The 19,649-nt window shown below is 44.3% G+C and overlaps 1 protein-coding gene across 1 annotated transcript; it reads left to right on the top strand.

Annotated features, from left to right (window-relative positions):
- The first annotated feature begins 2,024 nt into the window (after positions 1-2,024).
- Positions 2,025-18,116, top strand: LOC147304719 (extracellular matrix protein 2). The gene is made up of 11 exons (XM_086277575.1): positions 2,025-2,556; positions 2,725-2,879; positions 3,351-3,593; positions 3,679-3,798; positions 3,878-3,974; positions 4,229-4,344; positions 5,837-5,969; positions 6,068-6,225; positions 6,397-6,536; positions 17,144-17,470; positions 17,774-18,116. The coding sequence occupies exons 1-11, from the start codon at positions 2,364-2,366 to the stop codon at positions 17,937-17,939; spliced, it is 1,848 nt and encodes a 615-aa protein (XP_086133701.1). The 5' UTR covers positions 2,025-2,363; the 3' UTR covers positions 17,940-18,116.
- The last annotated feature ends 1,533 nt before the right edge of the window (positions 18,117-19,649 follow it).

Genomic DNA, 19,649 nt, shown 5'->3' with positions numbered 1-19,649 from the left:
TGATGAGCTCTGTATTCCACGTCCACACATAAACGCAAAAAAGGAGTTTTAAAAATCTCCGTTCTCGGTGATTCGAAACGCCGTTTACGTGGACGAAACAGCTGCGTGTTCAGAAACACCCGTGTAGGTGCGGACATAGTTTATTTTCGTACTACCTGCAGGTTACTTGTATTTGCTTAATTGTTTACTAAATGTTTGAGGTGTGAAATAAACCGCAACTGAGCAAAATATGGGCGCGTGTGGTTGGAGGGTGTGTTAGTGTGTGCGTGCGTGTGCGCGCGAACATTTTTCTATAAAACAAAGGGGGGCCCAGCGAAAAAAGTTTGGGAGCCACTGCTCTAAACAATGCGCCGTTCTTTGTTCCTAACTCATTAGGTACTTTTTTAAATAAATGATTATGAAATGGTAAATGGCCTGTATTTGTATAGCGCTTTACACATCCAGTCATCCACCCATTAATACACTGGTGCTACATTGTAGCCACAGCCGCCCTGGGGCGCACTGACAGAGGCGAGGCTGCCGGACACTGGCGCCACCGGGCCCTCTGACCACCACCAGTAGGCATCAGGTGAAGTGTCTTGCCCGAGGACACAACGACCGAGACTGTCTGAGCCGGGGCTCGAACCGGCAACCTTCCGATTACAAGACAAACTGCCAACTCTTGAGCCACGATCGCCTTGATAAACACATCTGATTTGAAATGCCGTTCAGTTGTGAGCATAAAAGCTTCGTTATTTCAGTAACTGCCTGTAACCTCAGATGCTTCATGACTGCAGATGTTTAGTTTATTACATTTAGCATTTGGCAAACTGGTGTCAGAGATGTTACAAAGCTGAAAGCGGTCATGCTGACTTTAACATATTCCTTCAGAGTGAAAAGAAAGCAAAGATTAACTTGGTCATCCGCAGGAAGGATAATAAAACATGCGCTGTTTCTTAAACATGTAAGTGTAGTCATGTAAGTGTGCTGTGGAAATTCAGGGTGTTGTCACACTCAAGGAAGGGGTTGAATGTGGTCTGTAGATGACAGCGTGCTCCTGTCGAGATATAAAAATGAATCATCTTTGGAAACGTTGCTATTTACTTTGGAGGAGCACATGAGGGCCTGACTGTTTCAGTGTTTAGTGTCAACTTGTCCAGAGTGCCATTTGGAATATGTCTGGATTCTGCTGCTGTCTCATCAGTTACTCTTCAGGTGTGGAAAAACACCAAAAAAGCATAATCTGCAGATTTGATTGCATATTACAGTAGTAGTGTTCATTTAAGAAGATGTTTTGAAGCACAGTCGACTGAATGTAATGTTTGTGTATGTGTATATGCGGGGACCAAACATTGGAAAGTTGCTCTACTTGTGGGGACCAACAGTCACTTATGGGGACAAAATGCCCCATGAGTTTGAAGACAGGGTTAGGATAAGTGTAAGCAGCTAGGGAAAGCAATATGTCAATTAGATGTCCACACGAAGATATGAAAACACGACTGTGTGTGTCTGCTGAGCAAATAAAGAGGTTTCACCCCACAGTGAACATCCCAGTTTGGCTCCACACTCAGTAAGGGGCAGACGGCGAGTGTGAGGATGTACACACTCTGCCGTCAATGTGCAGAATGTAAAGACGTCCTCACTTTTTATTACTCAGAGTTCATGTTTGACTTCAGACATAGATGCTGGCGGAGGTTTGCCAAACAAGGTTGCCTCCGACTGGGACTGTGTACCAACCGTCTGCTCTTGGACAAGGTCTGCTGTACTCATACTAACATTCTGATGCCCTCCAGAAAAAGCACAAAAGTGACAGCGGTTTACAAAAACACATTTGTCAAATCACAACAGAATGTACGACTAAAATCTATCACCAGTGTGCAAAACTTACTGCACTCCAGTATCACCCCCCGCCGTCCTGTCAGCGTCTCTCCTCCAGGAGAGAGAAAAAAGCTGTTCCACGTAATGTTCGCAGACAGTTATGAAGTGGAGACGAGGAGGAGCAGGGTGTGTCTGTATTTCACGGTACAACAATCGAGGCTCTTTATTAACACTGAGAGAATTTATTTTTTTTACCTCTCCGCCTGCTGGATGTCCCTTCACGCTTTCTCTCTCTTTCTTCATTTTAACATTTACTCTGAGCAGCGAGCGCGTGCAATATGTTTGACCACTGCTTCAAGGTGACTCAGAACAGAAGGGAAACCACAGCGTTTACTCTGCATTCATAAAGCTCCAGGGTTTACTGAAGAACTGTCTGCTTGTCTTCTAACCATCTGCGCTTCCTGCTCTGATGCTTCTTCTTGGCTTCAGCTCTGAGGATTAGAAATTAAACCCTTTGGGCTTCTCTGCATTTGAAAAAAGCTTGATTTGAGTATAAATATACAGCAATGCAAATGCCATGGACGTGGATCGTGTTCATCTGTCTGAGTGGAATAGTTTCCTCAGAACAAAACTTGGACTCTTGGCATGACGTGGATGCATTAATGGAAGTCTCCGCTGAGATATCCGAACTAGAAATAGCACCCGTTCCTTCGCCAAGGATCGACGCAGGGGTGACAGTGTCGGGTGCACACACTGCTGGTAAGTTTTTAAAGTCTGCCCACTTTTGTCTGCACGCTCTTGGTTAATAAACACTTAATAACTGAGAATTTTAACCTATTTTGCGCACAGAGGATTAAAAATCGAACAGTGTATTCCTTCATGACTGAATTTTTGGTTTGATTTATGTTTTCTGTTACCCTGGTGAAGAAGAGAGTGAGGATGAGCATCTCCAAGCAAATGCTGAGAAAGTGATCAAGCAGGAAAAACATGGCTCTGGAAACCTGGAGGCGATCAGAAGAAGGAGAAGTGCCTGGGGGAAGAGGAAGCATGCAGCCACAGTGGAGTCCATCGCATATAGAATAGTATGATGAGACACACAATCATATTACACCATCTTTTAGGTCATGTCGCCGTCCTGTCTGGCAGCTTTTGCAATCAGATTTTATGATCTGAATTGTTGTGCCGAACACATTTTGCTTTTCCAAGATAAGCTCTAAAAATTCCCTAAAGGCTCCTCTTCTTCATGTGTTTCTTTTATCTGCCTATTTATTCATTTCTATTCGTGTTGTTTCAGTTATCAGAGTATATGTGTAGTACGACAATGTCTAAGCTGACAGGCGGGGGGGAAGGAAGGCAGTAGAAAATAGGAGTGAACATATAACAAAAGGATAGAGCACAAACAGAAAAGCACGGTGTACTGGCAACTGGTGCACCTGTCAGAAACAAAACAAAAAGAAGAAACATGCAGCACCTGTAACACACAGTCCTTATGTGAGACTTGTCTCTGTTTCCAGTAATTAATTCCAGTAATGGTCTCCTGCTACTTTCTGTAGGCGGGTTTGGGGCGACCCGTTGGCGGCTGGAGAAAGCCTGGAAAAGGAGGGGAGGACAGCAACGCTCTTATGGCTGCACTCAGGGAACTCCACGCTGAGAAGAAAAGGCTGATGGATCTCAGGAAAGCACGAGAGGAGGAGGATGATGAGGAGGAGGACGATGACGATGAAGACGACGATGAAGACGACGACGATGATGATGAAGAGGAGGAGGAGGAGGAAGAAGAAGAAGAAGAGGTTATAGTTTGTAATATTAGTTATCTTTTTTAACTTGTCTTATTTACTTACTGATTTGCTGGGTAATTAAATGTTGTTCTTTTCTTCCAAGGAGGAAGAAGAAGAAGAGGAAGAGGAGGAGGAGGAAGAAGAAGAAGAAGCAGAGGAAGAAGAAGAAGAAGAAGAAGCAGAGGAAGAACCGACTGAGTCGCCCAGCAATCAAACAGAAACGGTTTCTAACTTTATAGAGTTGCCTGTTACATATTACATAATTTCCTTGGGCATTAATAAAGTTTTCTGATTCTATTAAGTGTCAGAGCACTGAGAGAGAGATCAGCTGCAGGGGCATCGGCATTACTCACCTGCCAAGCTTCCAAAACCTTGAAGCCACGAAGGTGGATTTAGCAGGTATGTGTATATCTACAGCTGTAGTCAAAGAAAGCACCCAACAGAAATTTCACAGATTAAAAAAAGAAAAAAGAGCAAACACAAGAGCTCAGGAAGCCCAGCCATCATTAGTGAGCCATCGATGCCCATATTTTTGTAAACAGTGTTATCCTGGATTTACCACTGGAATACATTACGACGTGGATTATTATGCTGCCAGCTAGTGAATCATCAAATTGAAAATTGAAGTGTCATGTGACTGACTTTATGTTCAGAGAACAACATCAGGATCATCACGGCACGAGCTTTCTCAGGCCTCCTGAACCTGGACATGCTGGACCTGAGTCGAAACATACTGGATGATGAATCGTTCAGCCAAAACCCACTTTCTGTGAGTAACACTGCTCTCGCTGCATCTTTTAAAATTACTCACAAGTGACATATTTTTATCCCTTTATTTATCTATTTATATAAAAAGTGAAAAAGTAAAGTAAAACCAGTAAAGGGTGGTGGTTACTCTGACTTAAATCTACTGCTCTTGTACTGAGGTTTGTGTCCCAGTGAGTAATATATAGTAATATGTGTGTAATACCAGTGTGAAAATCCACCACAAACCAAGGCTGTCCAACACCGTTTGACTGCAGAGTTTCTCCCACTCGTCTTACAACTGCAGTTGGAGACTTGCACTTCCAGTTCTGCCTGCACTCAATGAGTTTTCTAACTATATATTTTTAACTGCACTTTATGTCTGTTGGGTGTTTTCTAGAAAATATTTACTGTCATGAAATATCAAGTATTATTTATCCAGACTGGGAATGGAAAAAACAAACAAGTGTCACTGACAGTGACTGAACTCTGTTAGAAAAGTCAGTGTTGCTTCTCTCATTGTCTGCTGGCCAAAGAAAGAAGTGATAAAATAATTTACAGCAGACAACAACAACAACATTTAATATACCGCCAGACTGTAGTTTACCTTCGTAATGAGACAGAAAGTTTGTATTCACTGTCAGTTCGAGCCACAAATAATATTCTGGGAAGAACTATTTGGTGTGTTTAAACAGCACCAGCAGAGACAAACACACATATCAACAAAAAACCCAAAAAACTTTACGCCTCGAGGCCTGAAACTGAACCCTGTTTGACTTTCCTTTGACGTGGACGTGTTGAACTGCTCTGACATTATCCTTAGTAGCTCCGTCTTCACTCTTACAGAGAGTCCTCCGCCTGTCAGTACTTTTCTGACTTACAAGCACATTTTATGGGTCACTTTGCATCTAGTTAAAATAAAAAGCAGGCTATGTCCTGTATCATTACGGTAATAAAAGAGCACTGAAAATGCATTAACTAATCCGTCTAAGAATAACCTCTGACCACAGGCCACACCGAGGGAGCCTACCACACTCTGACCAATCATTACACACTGCCACTGCTATACTGTCACGGTATTGGCTGAAAGAACCTGCTGGAAAAAAGCTGCAGCCAATGATGTGGGGAATATGAGGAAATTATTTTTAGAGGAATATTCTTCTTCAGTTTCTGCTCACATCCCTGTAATGACAGGGGATTGATGGACTGGCTGGAGGGATGCTGCGAAGTCCTGTCCACTGCTTTTATTCACCCATCAAAACCACAGCAGCTTTCACTGAAGAGCCACCCGGAGTGGCTTTGCTAAAAATATGAGAGGACAGATCACATGAATGGAAGAGATGCACAAATGTGACATTCTTTCATTTGGTGTGTTTCTGTGAGCTCTGTGATTAAATCCCAATTGGCAAGCAGGGATGGGAAATTACGGACTTGGAGACAAGTATCTATTTAGTGTATTTTATCATCCCAGTTTTGCTCAACACCTATTTATTTGTGCTGCATTTCATTTCATGCAGAACCTGACCTCTCTGAGGAAGCTGGATCTGGATGACAACCGCATCACCGTGATCCCGACGCTGCCTTCATCTCTGGAGGAGCTCAAAATCAAAAACAATAAGCTGAGTGGACTCACACCGCACTGCTTCAAAGGTACACATCGTGTGTGTGTGTGTGTGTGTGTGTGTGTGAACACAGTCATGTGTAAAAATTATAACAGGTGTAACATCATAGGTATTATTTCCTAATAGGTTTGATGAATCTCCTGAAGCTAGAGCTGGGAGGAAATGCTCTTCACAAAGCCAGTGTGTCCCCTCCAGCTTTTAGGCCGCTACAGAGACTTCTTGACCTCCAGCTGAGCAACAATCACTTCCGGTCACTACCACTGAACCTTCCTCCCTCTCTTCAGGTGCACATGTACCACATTTTCGAGTCATTTTTTCCTCTTTCTCTCACTGCTTGGAGTTAGACACTCTCGGACACTGTTTGCGTATTCACTGATTGTTTTCATTTTAAACTGTCACATTTCTGTCTCCTGTATCACACCTCAGCATCTGTCTCCGTCTTCCTCATTCTGTAGACGCTGCAAATGAATGAAAATCTAATTGAGGAGCTGACAGAGGAAGCGCTGAGGGGCTGCATTCATTTGAGAGTGCTCGAACTCAGGCACAACCGTCTGCATGAGCAAGACATCGCTACCCATGCATGGACGCGTCTTAAGTATGTCCATCCATCCATCCAACCCAATGTTATGTAGTTCCTTCATCAGCCACCAGAGGGCAGCCTGGTGTTGCTTAGGAATCTGAAGACGCAGCTGTCATTTGTTCAAGTTCAAAACACTTTTCACTTTATTCTTGTGGCCACTAAAATATATGAAACAACAAATTTCCATTAAACGATGAGATTTTTTTAAACAGGCAGTAATTTAGTATCACAGTAAAGTAAATCATCGATGTTTAAAGCTGATGCCTTCTTTCAAAAATGACTGAATTAAAATGACAACACATTTGGAGTGTTGGACATCAGCTTCAGTACGTGTTTTCTCAGCAGACATTTAGACTGATTTACACAAAGCCAGACAGTTTTCTCATTTCTTCTTCTGCTTCTCTCTCAGCCTTCCTCACACAGACAAACACATGTATGCTCACATATCACACACATTTTGACAGCTGACCTTGTGTACTTGGATGAGCAGGCGTGTGAGCGAGGGCTTGAGGCAACTGTGTGCATCTGTATGTGTGTATTTGTGTTTGTGTGTGTGTGCTGTTTAAATATAGTGAATTCCAGTGGGTTTTTCTTTTTTTTTTGCTCCTTAGGATCCTTGCGAACCAAAGTGGGAGCCTCAGGGAAAACTGAGGAAATAGAGAATGCAAAAGAGAGTTGCAGGAAAGTGAAGCTGTGGAGATTTTGTATATAGGGCACAAAGCAGAAGCATTAACTTGAGAAGATGCAGTCTGGGAAAACTTTAGGAAGTGATGAACTCTTGTAATCTTCTAGATGCAAAGCAGACTCCAGGACAGGAAGATGGAGTTCACTGGAGGAAATTCGAACAGACTGTCCTGAGTCTTCATGAGACTTGTTTCTGATGCCTGACACGTTGACCTCATTAGTCGTGAGAGCATCAACTTCCCATCGAGTCTGCAGGCTTAGTAGCTGGGCCTTCATTTTAAGGCTTCTGCATAGACACCAGACAGTGAATAAACTCAGCTTGACCTAAACTCCGCTTATACAGCAGGAGACAATAAGTAAGGTCGCTAACAAGATCAGAACCCTCCCTTCCAGCTGATTGTCTACAGACCTTTAATAGCATATCATCATGTGGTCCTACTGAGGCACGTTAAGAAACAGAAAGTGCCTGAAAAAGCTGAGAAAACAAAGATCAAAAGTGAATTGCTTAATGTGAAAAGAACTGCAGTTGGCTGGGTCTAGTTCGCAGGGTGCTTCTGTTTCGTGTCACAGTGTTGCTTTGCTTCTAGCTCGGTGATCGAGGTATGAGTGGGGAGAACGAGGTAACAGGGAGCTGGGATCTTTCTCAGGCAGACTGGGCTCACTTACCTCATTATGTATTTAAATAACGTGTAATGAAAACAGAACATTTCCAGAGCCTGTGAAATGTCTCTGACTCATTTGGGATAACCCCCCCCCCATATGCATTACTTCCCCCTCATCAGTCTACACAATAATAGCAACGGTTAATCTTATTTTAAAAGAACTGAAATATCCAGTATACTAAAGTATTCAGACACATCCTTCTTTTAATGATCCTTCAGATTCTACAAGTACAATCTTTCATTGCATATTGGATTCACTGGACTTAATCTAAAAGCTCTGACACTTGATGTTGTATGTAAGAGTAAAAACCAGCGTGAGATGTTGAGAAAATTGCCTGTTAAGGACAAAGACGTGATTATGTCAATGCATAAGCTGAGGGAGAATACGGAAACATATCTGTAGCAGTCTCGGTGTCCAGGAGTAAACAGGGATTACTCAGTTTGGGGAGATTTGTAAGATTTAGAGATGGGTCAAGTTCTTAGAAGGACAATCATTAATGTAGGTATCCACACAAATGGCTGCACAGTTTGCCAAAAAGCGCCTGAATGGCTTGGATACCTGGTTTCCACTGATTCGTTCTTGGCTCAGTGCCTCTCTGGAGACAGCGCTGTAGTGCTTTCTGAGAACAAGCTTACATTTCAGCAGGTTTGAGATTTTCTTTCTTTTCTGTGGGAAACAAATGTGCTGGCTGCGTCAGCAGATCAGCTTTGAAGTTGCTGTGGTGGCCTCTCCTATACTGGTTTGGGCCCAGCAATTTTGTGATTCTGTCTCTCTGTCACTTTTTTTTCTTTGGTGGGAATGCTACCACGTCTGAATGGGTTCTGTCATTGCCACGGTGGAAGAGGTATTAGAGCATGACATGCAAAATCCTCTGAAACAAAGATTCATAATTCAGTTCATAGTTCCCGGGGTCGTGTGCATGATTGAAACCAGGCACTAAGAAGCGATTAACACCATCGCTACAGTCCAACGCAGTGGTGGCACGATCCTGTTGTGGGATTTCCTGGTACATGGACACTGATGGACGCACAAAACCATTTTAATAGAGCTCAGGTTCTCAAACTGGGCTAAGGATTACATTCAATAAGTCAGAAATCTAAAGCATCACTGAGAAGGCTGTTTTGGGAAAACTTGGTAAAAAACCAGAAGTGTACAAAAGTGGTGTTGTCCTCATAAACAAAAAGGATGTGTATCGGATCTACTTTGTGTGTTTCAGGATGAAAATCAAATGATTGCTCCAGTTAAAAGAACATGAATGCATTACTCGTTTTTCACGAGGTGATGTAGCTAGAGTTATGTAACCTTTAGCTAAGCGATGCATCGGAATACGTCTTCCAACTCCAACAACTGTGCCTTCCTTTGTTTGTTATGTAACGAAGCTGCGCTGGCATACAATTAATGCTGTTGCACAAGCAGTTAGATTTGACTCTTATCAGGCACAATGAGCAGCCTGTTCAAAAACACAGCTGCACAACTAAAACAGACACACACATGCACACACACCTGACACCTGCCTGTGTCAGTGCCTGATCTCAAACCAGAGCATTTTCTCATTTGCGACACTACGCCCAAATGATCATATTTCATTGATAAAGTCTTTCCGGTTGCAGACTGTAGTTTATGCTGTCAAACATTTACAGAAAAATGACGGATTGTGTAATAATGGCTTTGTTTTATTGCGTGCTCTGCAGTTTGACTTAACACTCTTGTAAAAGGATCATCGACTTAAAAATACCCAGTAACAGCCACTCCAACTCCGTTAGATAATAACTGACAGAAGAGCCGAGTATTTTTTTAATTTGGTTTGTGCTGAAACAGATGGCTGTTACGGCACATCAAATGTTATTTTTCTCCATTATTTTTTTATTATTTGTGTCATTTTGCACAGAGAAGCTGTCATGGGAGATCTGTGTATATTTATCGTCGCTGCAGGCTTAGACGGATCGCATGGAGGTGCAGGTTCAGTGATCATCACACCAAAGATGTGTGTGTCGCATCGTGACGTGTCTCAGCCTGATACGACTTGTATCAAAAGCCCTTTTCCTGTTTGGCCCGGCGCAAATTGGTTTCGTAATGAGCTTATATAAACTGGGAAACAAACACGGCGCACACACTCTGTACGTGCACACACTCTGTACGTGCACACACCGGCTAAAATATGACGCTAACATCAAGTGAAGACCGCTGGGTTTCATTTAAGTGATCTTCAGTTCACATTTAACGGTTTCCTGCGTGGTTGCAAACACGTAACATTTAGCAAGTGTAAAAACTCACTTTAGATAAAAGACTGTGCTGCGGACCTGGCGGACGTCTTCACCTCTATATATAACACCTCGCTGTCCTGTTCACTGGTACCATCCTGTTTCAAAGCAGCAACCATCGTTCCCATCCCAAAACAGTCAAATGTCACATGTCTGAACGATTTCAGACCTGTGGCACTCACCCCCATTCCCGCCAAATGCCTGGAGAGACTGGTCATCAAACACATCAGAGCTGCTTTTCCACCATCCCTGGACTCGCACCAGTTTGCATACAGGATGCGATCGCCACAGTGCTGCACACATTACTGAAGCACTTGGAACACAGGAACACCTATGCACGGCTCCTCTTTGTAGACTACAGCTCGGTTTTTAATACCATCCGGCCATACAAACTCCGTCCCAAACTCCACCAACTGGGACTTAACTCCTCTCTGTGCAACTGGATTGTGGACTTCCTCACTAACCGTAGACAGAGTGTCAGAGTGGGTAAGAACACCTCTTCCACCCTTGTGGTCAACACCGGTGCCCCTGTGGAGGCTGTGGAGGAGCTTCGCAGGTGTTTGGAGTCTACAGACTGGGACACAATGAAGGCTGCTTCTAACAGCTTGGACGAGTTTACGGACACTGTCACCTCCTATATCCACTTCTGTGAGGACAGCATTGTGCCATCACGCACCAGGGTGAGTTATAACAACGACAAACCCTGGTTTACTCCTAAACTCAAAAAGCTGTGGCTGGAAAAGAGAAAGGCGTTCAGAAGCGGAGACAGGGACTGCTACAGAGAGGCCAAGTACAGGTTCACTAAAGAAGTGGACATTGCCAAACATCAGCACTCTGAGAAGATGCAGCAGCAGATCTCAGAGAATGACTCGGCCTCTGTGTGGAAAGGTTTTAGGAATATTACAAACTACAAGCCTAAAACCCCCCACTCCACTGATGACTTGCTCTTAGCCAACACCCTCAACGACTTCTACTGCCGTTTAGACGAGCCATCAGGCAGCCTTCACACCTCCAACGACCCCAACAATAGAGGCACTTTGGACACTCATTCCCCCACCTCTCCCCCCTCCATAGAGCCATCACCACCTTCAAACTGTTCACCTACAACACCCCCCTCCTCACCCCACACAAAAGAGGATTTCACACCACCTCCTCCCACCACAACTCTTCATATTCATGAAGCAGATGTGAGGAAGCAGTTTAGGAGTCTGAATGCTCGGAAAGCTCCCGGCCCAGACGGTGTGTCTCCTGCCACCCTCAGACACTGTGCAAACGAGCTGGCCCCAGTGTTTTCTGGCATCTTCAACTCCTCACTGCAGGCATGTCATGTGCCTGCCTGCTTCAAGTCCTCTACCATAATCCCTGTCCCCAAGAAACCTAGGATCACTGGACTAAATGACTACAGACCCGTGGCTCTGACATCTGTGGTCATGAAGTCATTTGAGCGCCTAGTTCTCTCCCATCTCAAGACCCTCACGGCCCCCCTCCTGGACCCCCTGCAGTTTGCATATAGAGCCAACAGGTCTGTAGACGACGCCATCAACATGGCCCTACACTTCATCCTGCAGCATCTGGACTCCCCAGGAACCTACGCCAGGATCCTGTTTGTGGACTTCAGCTCTGCCTTCAACACCATCCTTCCAGACCATCTCCGAGACAAGCTTTCCCAGATGAATGTGCCTGATCCCATCTGCCGGTGGATCACTGACTTCCTGACGGACAGGAAGCAGCACGTGAGGCTGGGAAAGAATGTCTCGGACTCCCGGACCATCAGCACCGGCTCCCCTCAGGGCTGTGTTCTTTCTCCTCTGCTCTTCTCCCTGTACACCAACTGCTGCACCTCCACCCACCAGTCTGTCAAGCTAATCAAGTTCGCAGATGACACCACCGTCATTGGGCTCATCTCGGACGGGGATGAGTCTGCCTACAGGAGGGAGGTTGAACGTCTGGTGTCCTGGTGCAGCCACAACAACCTGGTGCTGAATGCCCAGAAGACAGTGGAGATTATTGTGGACTTCAGGAAGCACACAGCTCCACTCCCCCCCATCATCCTGACTGACACCCCCATCACCTCTGTGGACTCATTCCGCTTCCTGGGTACCACCATCACCCAGGACCTGAAGTGGGAGCCCACCATCACCTCCGTCATTAAGAAAGCCCAGCAGAGGATGTACTTCCTGAGGCAGCTGAAGAAATTCAACCTGCCAACACGGACGATGATGCAGTTCTACACCGCAATCATCGAGTCCATCCTCACCTCCTCCATCACCGTGTGGTACGCTGGAGCCACTATCAGGGACAAACAGAGACTGCAGCGTGTTGTGCGCTCTGCTGAGAAGGTGATTGGCTGCAGACTCCCATCTCTGCAGGACCTGTACACCTCCAGGACACTGGGGCGTGCAGCTCGGATCTCAGCTGACCCTTCTCACCCTGGACACAGTCTGTTTGACCTGCTCCCCTCAGGCAGGAGGCTCCGGTCCATTCGCACCAGAACCTCTCGCCACAAGAACAGTTTCTTCCCCTCTGCTGTTGGACACATGAACAATAACCATATGACTGTTCCCACCACTAACACATGACCCTACGCTGTGTTCACTGCATCATTCCATGTTTGGCACTGATCACCACCTGCACTCATGTATATATCTTTCTACGTAGCACTCATAATTCTTATCCTCATGTATATATCTCATGTATATCGCATGCACATATCTTTCTTTCTACATAGCACTTTAATTCTTATTGTCTGCACTGAAGCACCGCAGCAATTTCCTAATGTTGTAAACCTCAACATCTGGCAATAAACCCATTCTGATTCTGATTCTGATTCTGATTCCTCAGGGGTGTGTTCTGAGCCCTCTGCTATACACTCTCTTCACCCATGACTGTATTTCCTCCTGCGCGTCCAATCTCATTGTTAAGTTTGCAGATGACACTACAGTGCTCGGACTTATATCCAACAACGATGAGACAAACTATAGGACAGAGGTGCAACAACTAGAGTCATGGTGCCACGACAATAACTTGGTCTTAAACACCAAAAAGACCAAGGAGATCATTGTAGATTTCCGGAAGAGGGGTCATAACAACCATCTGCCTCTCTTCATTGGCAGTGAGGCGGTGGAGAGGGTGAGCAGTTTTAAATTCTTGGGGGTAACTGTGACCGAGGACCTGTCCTGGGGCAACCATATCACCTCAGTTGCACGGAAGGCCCAACAGCGCCTCTACTACCTGAGGAGACTGCGGAGCGCACACATTCCCAGATCTCTGATGTTGAACTTCTACAACTGTGCCATCAGCAGCGTTCTGACGTATGGATTTCTAGTGTGGTTCCCCAGCTGCACCAAGGCCGATCAGCAAGCACTCCAGCGGGTGGTGAAAGAAGCTGGCAGAATTATTGGAACAAGTCTGCCAGAGATCAGTAATATCTTCCCCACTCGCTGTCTGAGGAGGGTGCACAGTATCCTGCGGGACCAACATCACCCTGCGCGCCACCTTTTCCATCTGCTGCCCTCAGGGAGAAGGTACAGGTCTATACAGGCCAGAACATCCAGACTGGCCAACAGCCTGTATCCACAGGCTGTGAGGCTCCTGAACTCTCTGCCCCCCTCTCACGGACAATAACCATATCCAACTTCTTAATAGCAATGAACTGGTCTGCATTGGTGCATCATATCTTTATTCTCTTCCCCCTCCTGCCCCCCCCCCCCCTCTTTCTTAAATAGATAACTATCATATCTGATATCATATCTCACAGTACAATAATATTGAATGGGTTGCATTGTTGTATTTTGTCATGTTTCTCAGGTCTTTGTCTGAATTTCTACGAACATTATTGCTAAGGATTGTCTTATTGCATTGGAGTCACACTGGGTTAAATATGTACACTTGGGTTTTAAGGGGTATTTATTATTTTCTTCTTTTTTTGGGTTGTATGGAAGCCCCAAACGCAATTTCATTGTTCTTGACAATGACAATAAATAAATAAATACTAAAATACTAGATTTATAGAACGCAAAAAAGTCCAGTTATTTGTTCGAGTAATGGGGTAAATGATTTCAAATATGCTTCTGTGTGCTTTCAGTGGCAGCTGGCAGAGGCTCCAGCCCCTCAGGACCCCAGTTGGAATTAAAAAAAATGATTGGAGGGACTGTTTTCAACAGATCTCACAAATACTTCCAGATATCAGCCAGTGTTAATACATCCAGTGCGCACAAAAGTGCACACGCAGCTTTAATAAGTCCAGAACGTGCCGTCATCCATCGATCGGTGCAGTTTCAAGTCCAGCTGCAGGCGTTCAAGTCTGCTTGGCATAATCACAGAGCCTGGCTTGAATACTTCGACTATTCTGTGTAATCCCGACGCTGTGGTTTCACCGTAAATGGAGCCGTGTGTATCTGTAAGTGCAGTACCCGTTGTAAGCAGACCATCACCCTGAGCAGCTGCAGGACTGGACTACGCTTTGCACAAAACCGAGACAGACTTGATTTTTTTTAATGAAAAAAAGAAAAGCAAAAACATTTGCTTTGGTGTGAATTGTGTGTGTGTGTTGCCTGGAGTAGCTTGTGTGTTGTGTGCTTGTGCATGACTATTTGATCATAGTATGTGCATCTTTTTCTTTTTTGGGTGGGTGAATAGCAATTTCAAATCCATGCATTTGCATCCTCGCTGCACCTCCTTGACGCCCATCTGTGTCTGCCAGCATATTTATTTTCTGTGGATGCGCATAGTTCATGTCATGTTGTGCGTATGAGAGTGTTGTTGTGTTTTTGTGTAGGTGCCAAGCCAACGGGTGGAGGTCTCTGAGAAGAGAGGACTGTGTGTCTCTCCACTCATTAATACCATGTGGTATTTAAACACTGGTGGACTGCTGCTGAGCTTACTGGCAAAGTCTTTGAATACAAATCAGCTGCACACAACTGGTCTAAACTGGTACACAGAAACAAGCATAGTGATGTGTTTTATGGTTTCAAGTGGGAACAGAAATCACTCTTTTTTTATTTATTTAATTTAATAGAAATTCACAGAAAATCGTGCATTTAGTGCCTGCTGGTTTCTTTGTGTGCTCTGTGCTGCTGTGCTTCCCCAGGTTTCTGAAAGTTGTTCTCAGAGATGATGGAGGTGGAGGACGTTCTAATGCAGATTAGATACACAGGCTGTACATGAAAGATTGATGTCACTCATTGGTTTCAAATTGCATTTTGAAGCCTCGACCCTACTGCTGGGCCAGCTGTGTCCCTGAAGTGCACTGGTGCACAGACTACGTTTGTTATTCACCATGTTGGAGAGTCCGTGTCACACATCAGGCTTTATTGTTTGTCAGGTCATTTCATTAAGGATGACAGGCAGCAGGAGATCAAAGACAACAGAGAGGTCAACAGTGAGCTGTGTTGGCACACGTGCCAATCAAAGACACCAGTAAGAGTAATGTGTTATATAATACTGGTGAGGTCTGATTCACTTTTGGAGCCAGCCTTAGGTGGTCCGGACAGGAACTGCAGGTTTTGGCACTTCCACATCCATTTTGCAACCATCTCCACAGATCCCGTGTTTTTCTTTCAGTTGCACCACTGTAGTGTGACCCAGAAATACGTCTGGGCAAATATAAACTATGCTCCTTTTAAAAAAAATCAAAAAAACATCTTTTTGTGTTGCAAACTAATGATGTGAACAGGGACTGGATATATACCATAAAAAGTTTTTATTGCCAGTAAATAAAAGTAACTCTTGGAAAAGACAAACTAACAAATAATGATTAGATCTGCTTTTATGTTATTGTTACCCTTCGAGTACCCTTACATGTGCTGATGCAGTATTTCATCATATGAAATACTGAAAGAGTTTATTTTGGTTCTTCTGTTACTGAATATTTACAGTCGCACCTTAATAGCCGAACCTGTTAGTGGGTCATAGTGTTTATTGTGTGCATTTTATTCTAGAGCATTTCACCGTACACACAAAATGTGAATATTTTGCACAGCCCGGACAAATCTATGGAAACATGTCTTGGTAATAATCTTGAATTCTGTGCACAGTCTTGAGCAAACCCTGGTTTCTTTATATTTAATAGGAAAAGAGGAAATATGTGCTGTGGTTTATTGAAACAGGTGTAATGTTCAAAAGAAGGAGAGTTGCTGTAAGCTTTCTATTGTAAGCTGATAGTAACAGAAACTGTGAAGCAGACAGCATCAGTCAGACATACGTTGGCCCACATGTGTTCAGCATCCACAAGCCTTCACTGATTGGGCCCCAGTTCCCATCACTCTGTAGTCATTAACTGGCCACCTGAATGTTTTCTGAGCCCTTTTGTTCAGTGATGTCAGTGAATGGAGGAAGAACCGAAAATGAGGTTTTGTCTCCTGCTGTGAGCTGTGCTGTAAACTCAAAACAGCTGTGTAAGACCTTCTAATAAACACTGAATCACAGTGCTGCAGTGCACCCCGAGGACTGCTTTGATAAGTCAGAATTATTATTATTGTCTTTGTCTCAGACCTCAGAAATCTGGTCCCAGCTCTGTGGCTATTCTTTAGGTTTCCCATAAGCCAAACATTTTCTCTATCAGCAATTCTGCCTCAAATTCTCCCCCAAACAGCCATCGTACCCCTCAGGCCCCACTGTTTTATTGGCTGGTGCACCCTGCTATTCCACCACACAGGCCCGCCTCCCTTTCTCCTTAACAGCGCGATGCAGGAGGCCAGAAATGATAAAACATGAGATGAAAGCTGAGATGAAAGGTTTATGAGTCAGTGTGGATGTGGGTCTATTGACATGCTTAATCAGGAAACCTGCAAAACCTAAAACACTTCATCATCACATGCTTCTGCTGAGCAGCTAACCTCAGCATTATCACTAGTAGAAAGGTTGGGAGATCACTGAGATCTTCAGCATGATGCCATAAGTGCTGTGATATCACTGGAAATATGGATCTCCAGGTTGTCTCTGAGCAATTTCAGACTTATTGGACGTTTCTTTGCAAATATGACTGAGATTATTCTATGCACTGTATTTCTTCAGGTCCTTGGAAGCCTTGGATCTATCTCACAACCTGTTCACTTCCGTTCCTCTAAACCTGCCGCGCCCTCTTCGTAATCTGACCCTCCAGCACAACAGCATCAGTCACATCCCAGCCTTCACGTTCCGTCACCTGCGGCCCGGCCTGCGGTCCCTGTGTCTGTCCCACAATGACCTGAGCAACGACGCTATAGAACAGTTCTCTTTTGTTGGATCTTACCGCTCGCTGAGCGAGCTCCTATTGGACCACAATCGCCTCAGAGAAGTTCCTCGCTGCATCCGGCAGTTTAAAAACCTGCAGGTGCTGAGACTGAGCAACAACCAGATCAGGTAGAATTGGATTTTCCATGAAGTCAAATGTGATTTCTATAATGCTGGGATGAGCTTACTGCTTGCTTGTTACCCAATCCTGTCTTAACACCATTAGCTCTGCTGGTTCCATTGAAATGATTCTAAGGAGCTTAACAAAGAACACATTCAATTTCTTATGTAAATGTGTTTCTTATCTTTACATTATATACGGCTTTTAGACTTTAATTTTAAAATAATAAACATTTGAATGTTTGGTTTCTGCGTTATTTCATAGTGAAAATTGTCTGCCTAAATTTCAGTGTGCATATGTTTCAATTATAGGCTGGTGAGGCAGTGGAGCGTGTGCCACCCTCGCAATTCGGGCTCCTTGGCTTCAGTCCACCTCGAAAACAATCTGCTGGAAGTCGAGAAGATTCCCCCAAACGCTTTCTCCTGTCTCACTGACCCTCAGGGCCTTGTTCTACAGCCACAGCAGTGGTCTGACTGATAGGACAGACATACGGGAACATTTCTTCTCCCACGTTTGCATCACCCTGTAATGATGCAGTGTTTGCAGAAAAAACATTTTCACCATGTATGTTGCTTAGTAAGCTGCAGCTTTCATTATATCATCTCTAAAGCCATTTTCCTCTCTTTGATCATTTCAGTATGTAATAAAGCAAATATGTTCTTGACATTGTGCTTAAAATAACTAATGTTGTAAAAGTTGCTTTTTATATTGTAACAGATGCATTGCAATCAGAATGCACATAAAGCACAAGTTTTGTCTTTTCATTAAGGGATTTGATACTTTGGGAAACTAAAGCAAAGAAAAGGATTAACCTGTGTCTCTAGCCTGAGGTACTTACAGTAGTCTGAGCTCAACTATTTAATTAGTGGAAGAGGAACTAAAGCAGGATGTTTGGAAGGGCAGAGATGGCGTTTGACCGCTTCATGATCAAACTTTAGCTCCCTGAGAGAAAGTGAGATCTCTGGCAACACAGTGTGAACCTCAGGGGGCCATTAAGTAGAAAAATATAAACATCATACTAGTTTCCTACAACTAGAAACCCTCCAAAATAAACATCCACTAGCCACTCCAGAAATGCTCAGGGTCACTCTGACTGTGAAAGCGGGGCCTCGTTTGGGGTCTCCAAACATGTAGATGATGACGTCAGTCACGGTGTTTCAATAGTTGGAGTGCAAACATGTATGTGTGTGCGTGAGAAGAATGAGGCAGCAGCAGGAGATGAGGAAAAGCTGAGGAACATGTTAAAGCTGAGTGGAGCTCGGGTATAAACGACAGGCTGGCTTTTAAGATACAATACATCCATTGTACTTAGGAAGCCTCTAAGGTGATCAGTGAAACATGAGAATATTCATGGCAGTGAGTTCAATAAGACTCGGCTACAAGGGAGAGAAGAAAGGAGGTTTACAACACGGGGAGAAGATACAGAAGCCGGGATCAGATCGTGTTCAGAGTGCTTTTCCCATCTGGAGCTCTGTTGTTTACTGACAAACTCTGTGTTTCTGTCCCACTCTTAACATCACTTGCTCGTGCCACCTTTTGCGCAGAATAATGCAATCCTGTAAGCGTGACATGCAAAAGCACTCCTAAAGAGAACAAAGCAGAGGAAAAGCAGCCACTCTGAGTGTTTTCATTCATCTAATCCCACGTTAATATCTCCATCGTCAAAGCGTAACGTGACATTTCAGGGCGTTTTAAAAGAACGCATGCAAGTGCGAGCAATCAAATGCTGCAGCAGTCTCTTTAATTAGTTAATCCACTCATACTCAGACAAAACACATTTCACAGTATATCACTCAGAGTAATGTGTATAATTAAAACGATAAAACATTGAGTTGTGTTTAGCGCACGAAGTCGTAATTTACGCAGAGTGCGCTTGCTGTGTTGACAAGCTGGCTTAAGGTATAAGGTTTCACCAGAGTGCGGTGTTCCTGCAGCTCTAAATGAAGAACAGAAGGCCCCCTGCAGACGCTACAAACACACTCGAGGGAGGGAGGCGGGGAGCGATCGACACTTAACAGCACAGCGAGTGTATTTGTGTTATTAACGATGGAGCTGATGACAAAGCGAAGCAGGTTATAAAATCCGGTAGACGTACCCTCTGAATATGAGACAGACCCACATATCCTTCTCTATCCTTTCTCCCTGGGCGTGTGAGCACATGCTGGATTTGTGCTCTCAGCCCTGTGC

The sequence above is a fragment of the Aulonocara sp. 'chitande type north' Nkhata Bay genome, linkage group LG20 (assembly GCF_057382095.1).
Source record: "Aulonocara sp. 'chitande type north' Nkhata Bay isolate Kocher_YH1m ecotype deep benthic linkage group LG20, A_spYH_male_GT1.1, whole genome shotgun sequence".
Lineage (NCBI taxonomy): Eukaryota > Metazoa > Chordata > Actinopteri > Cichliformes > Cichlidae > Aulonocara > Aulonocara sp. 'chitande type north' Nkhata Bay.
The sequence above is the reverse complement of the archived record's forward strand: the minus strand, read 5'-3'. Positions and strand labels throughout refer to the sequence as shown.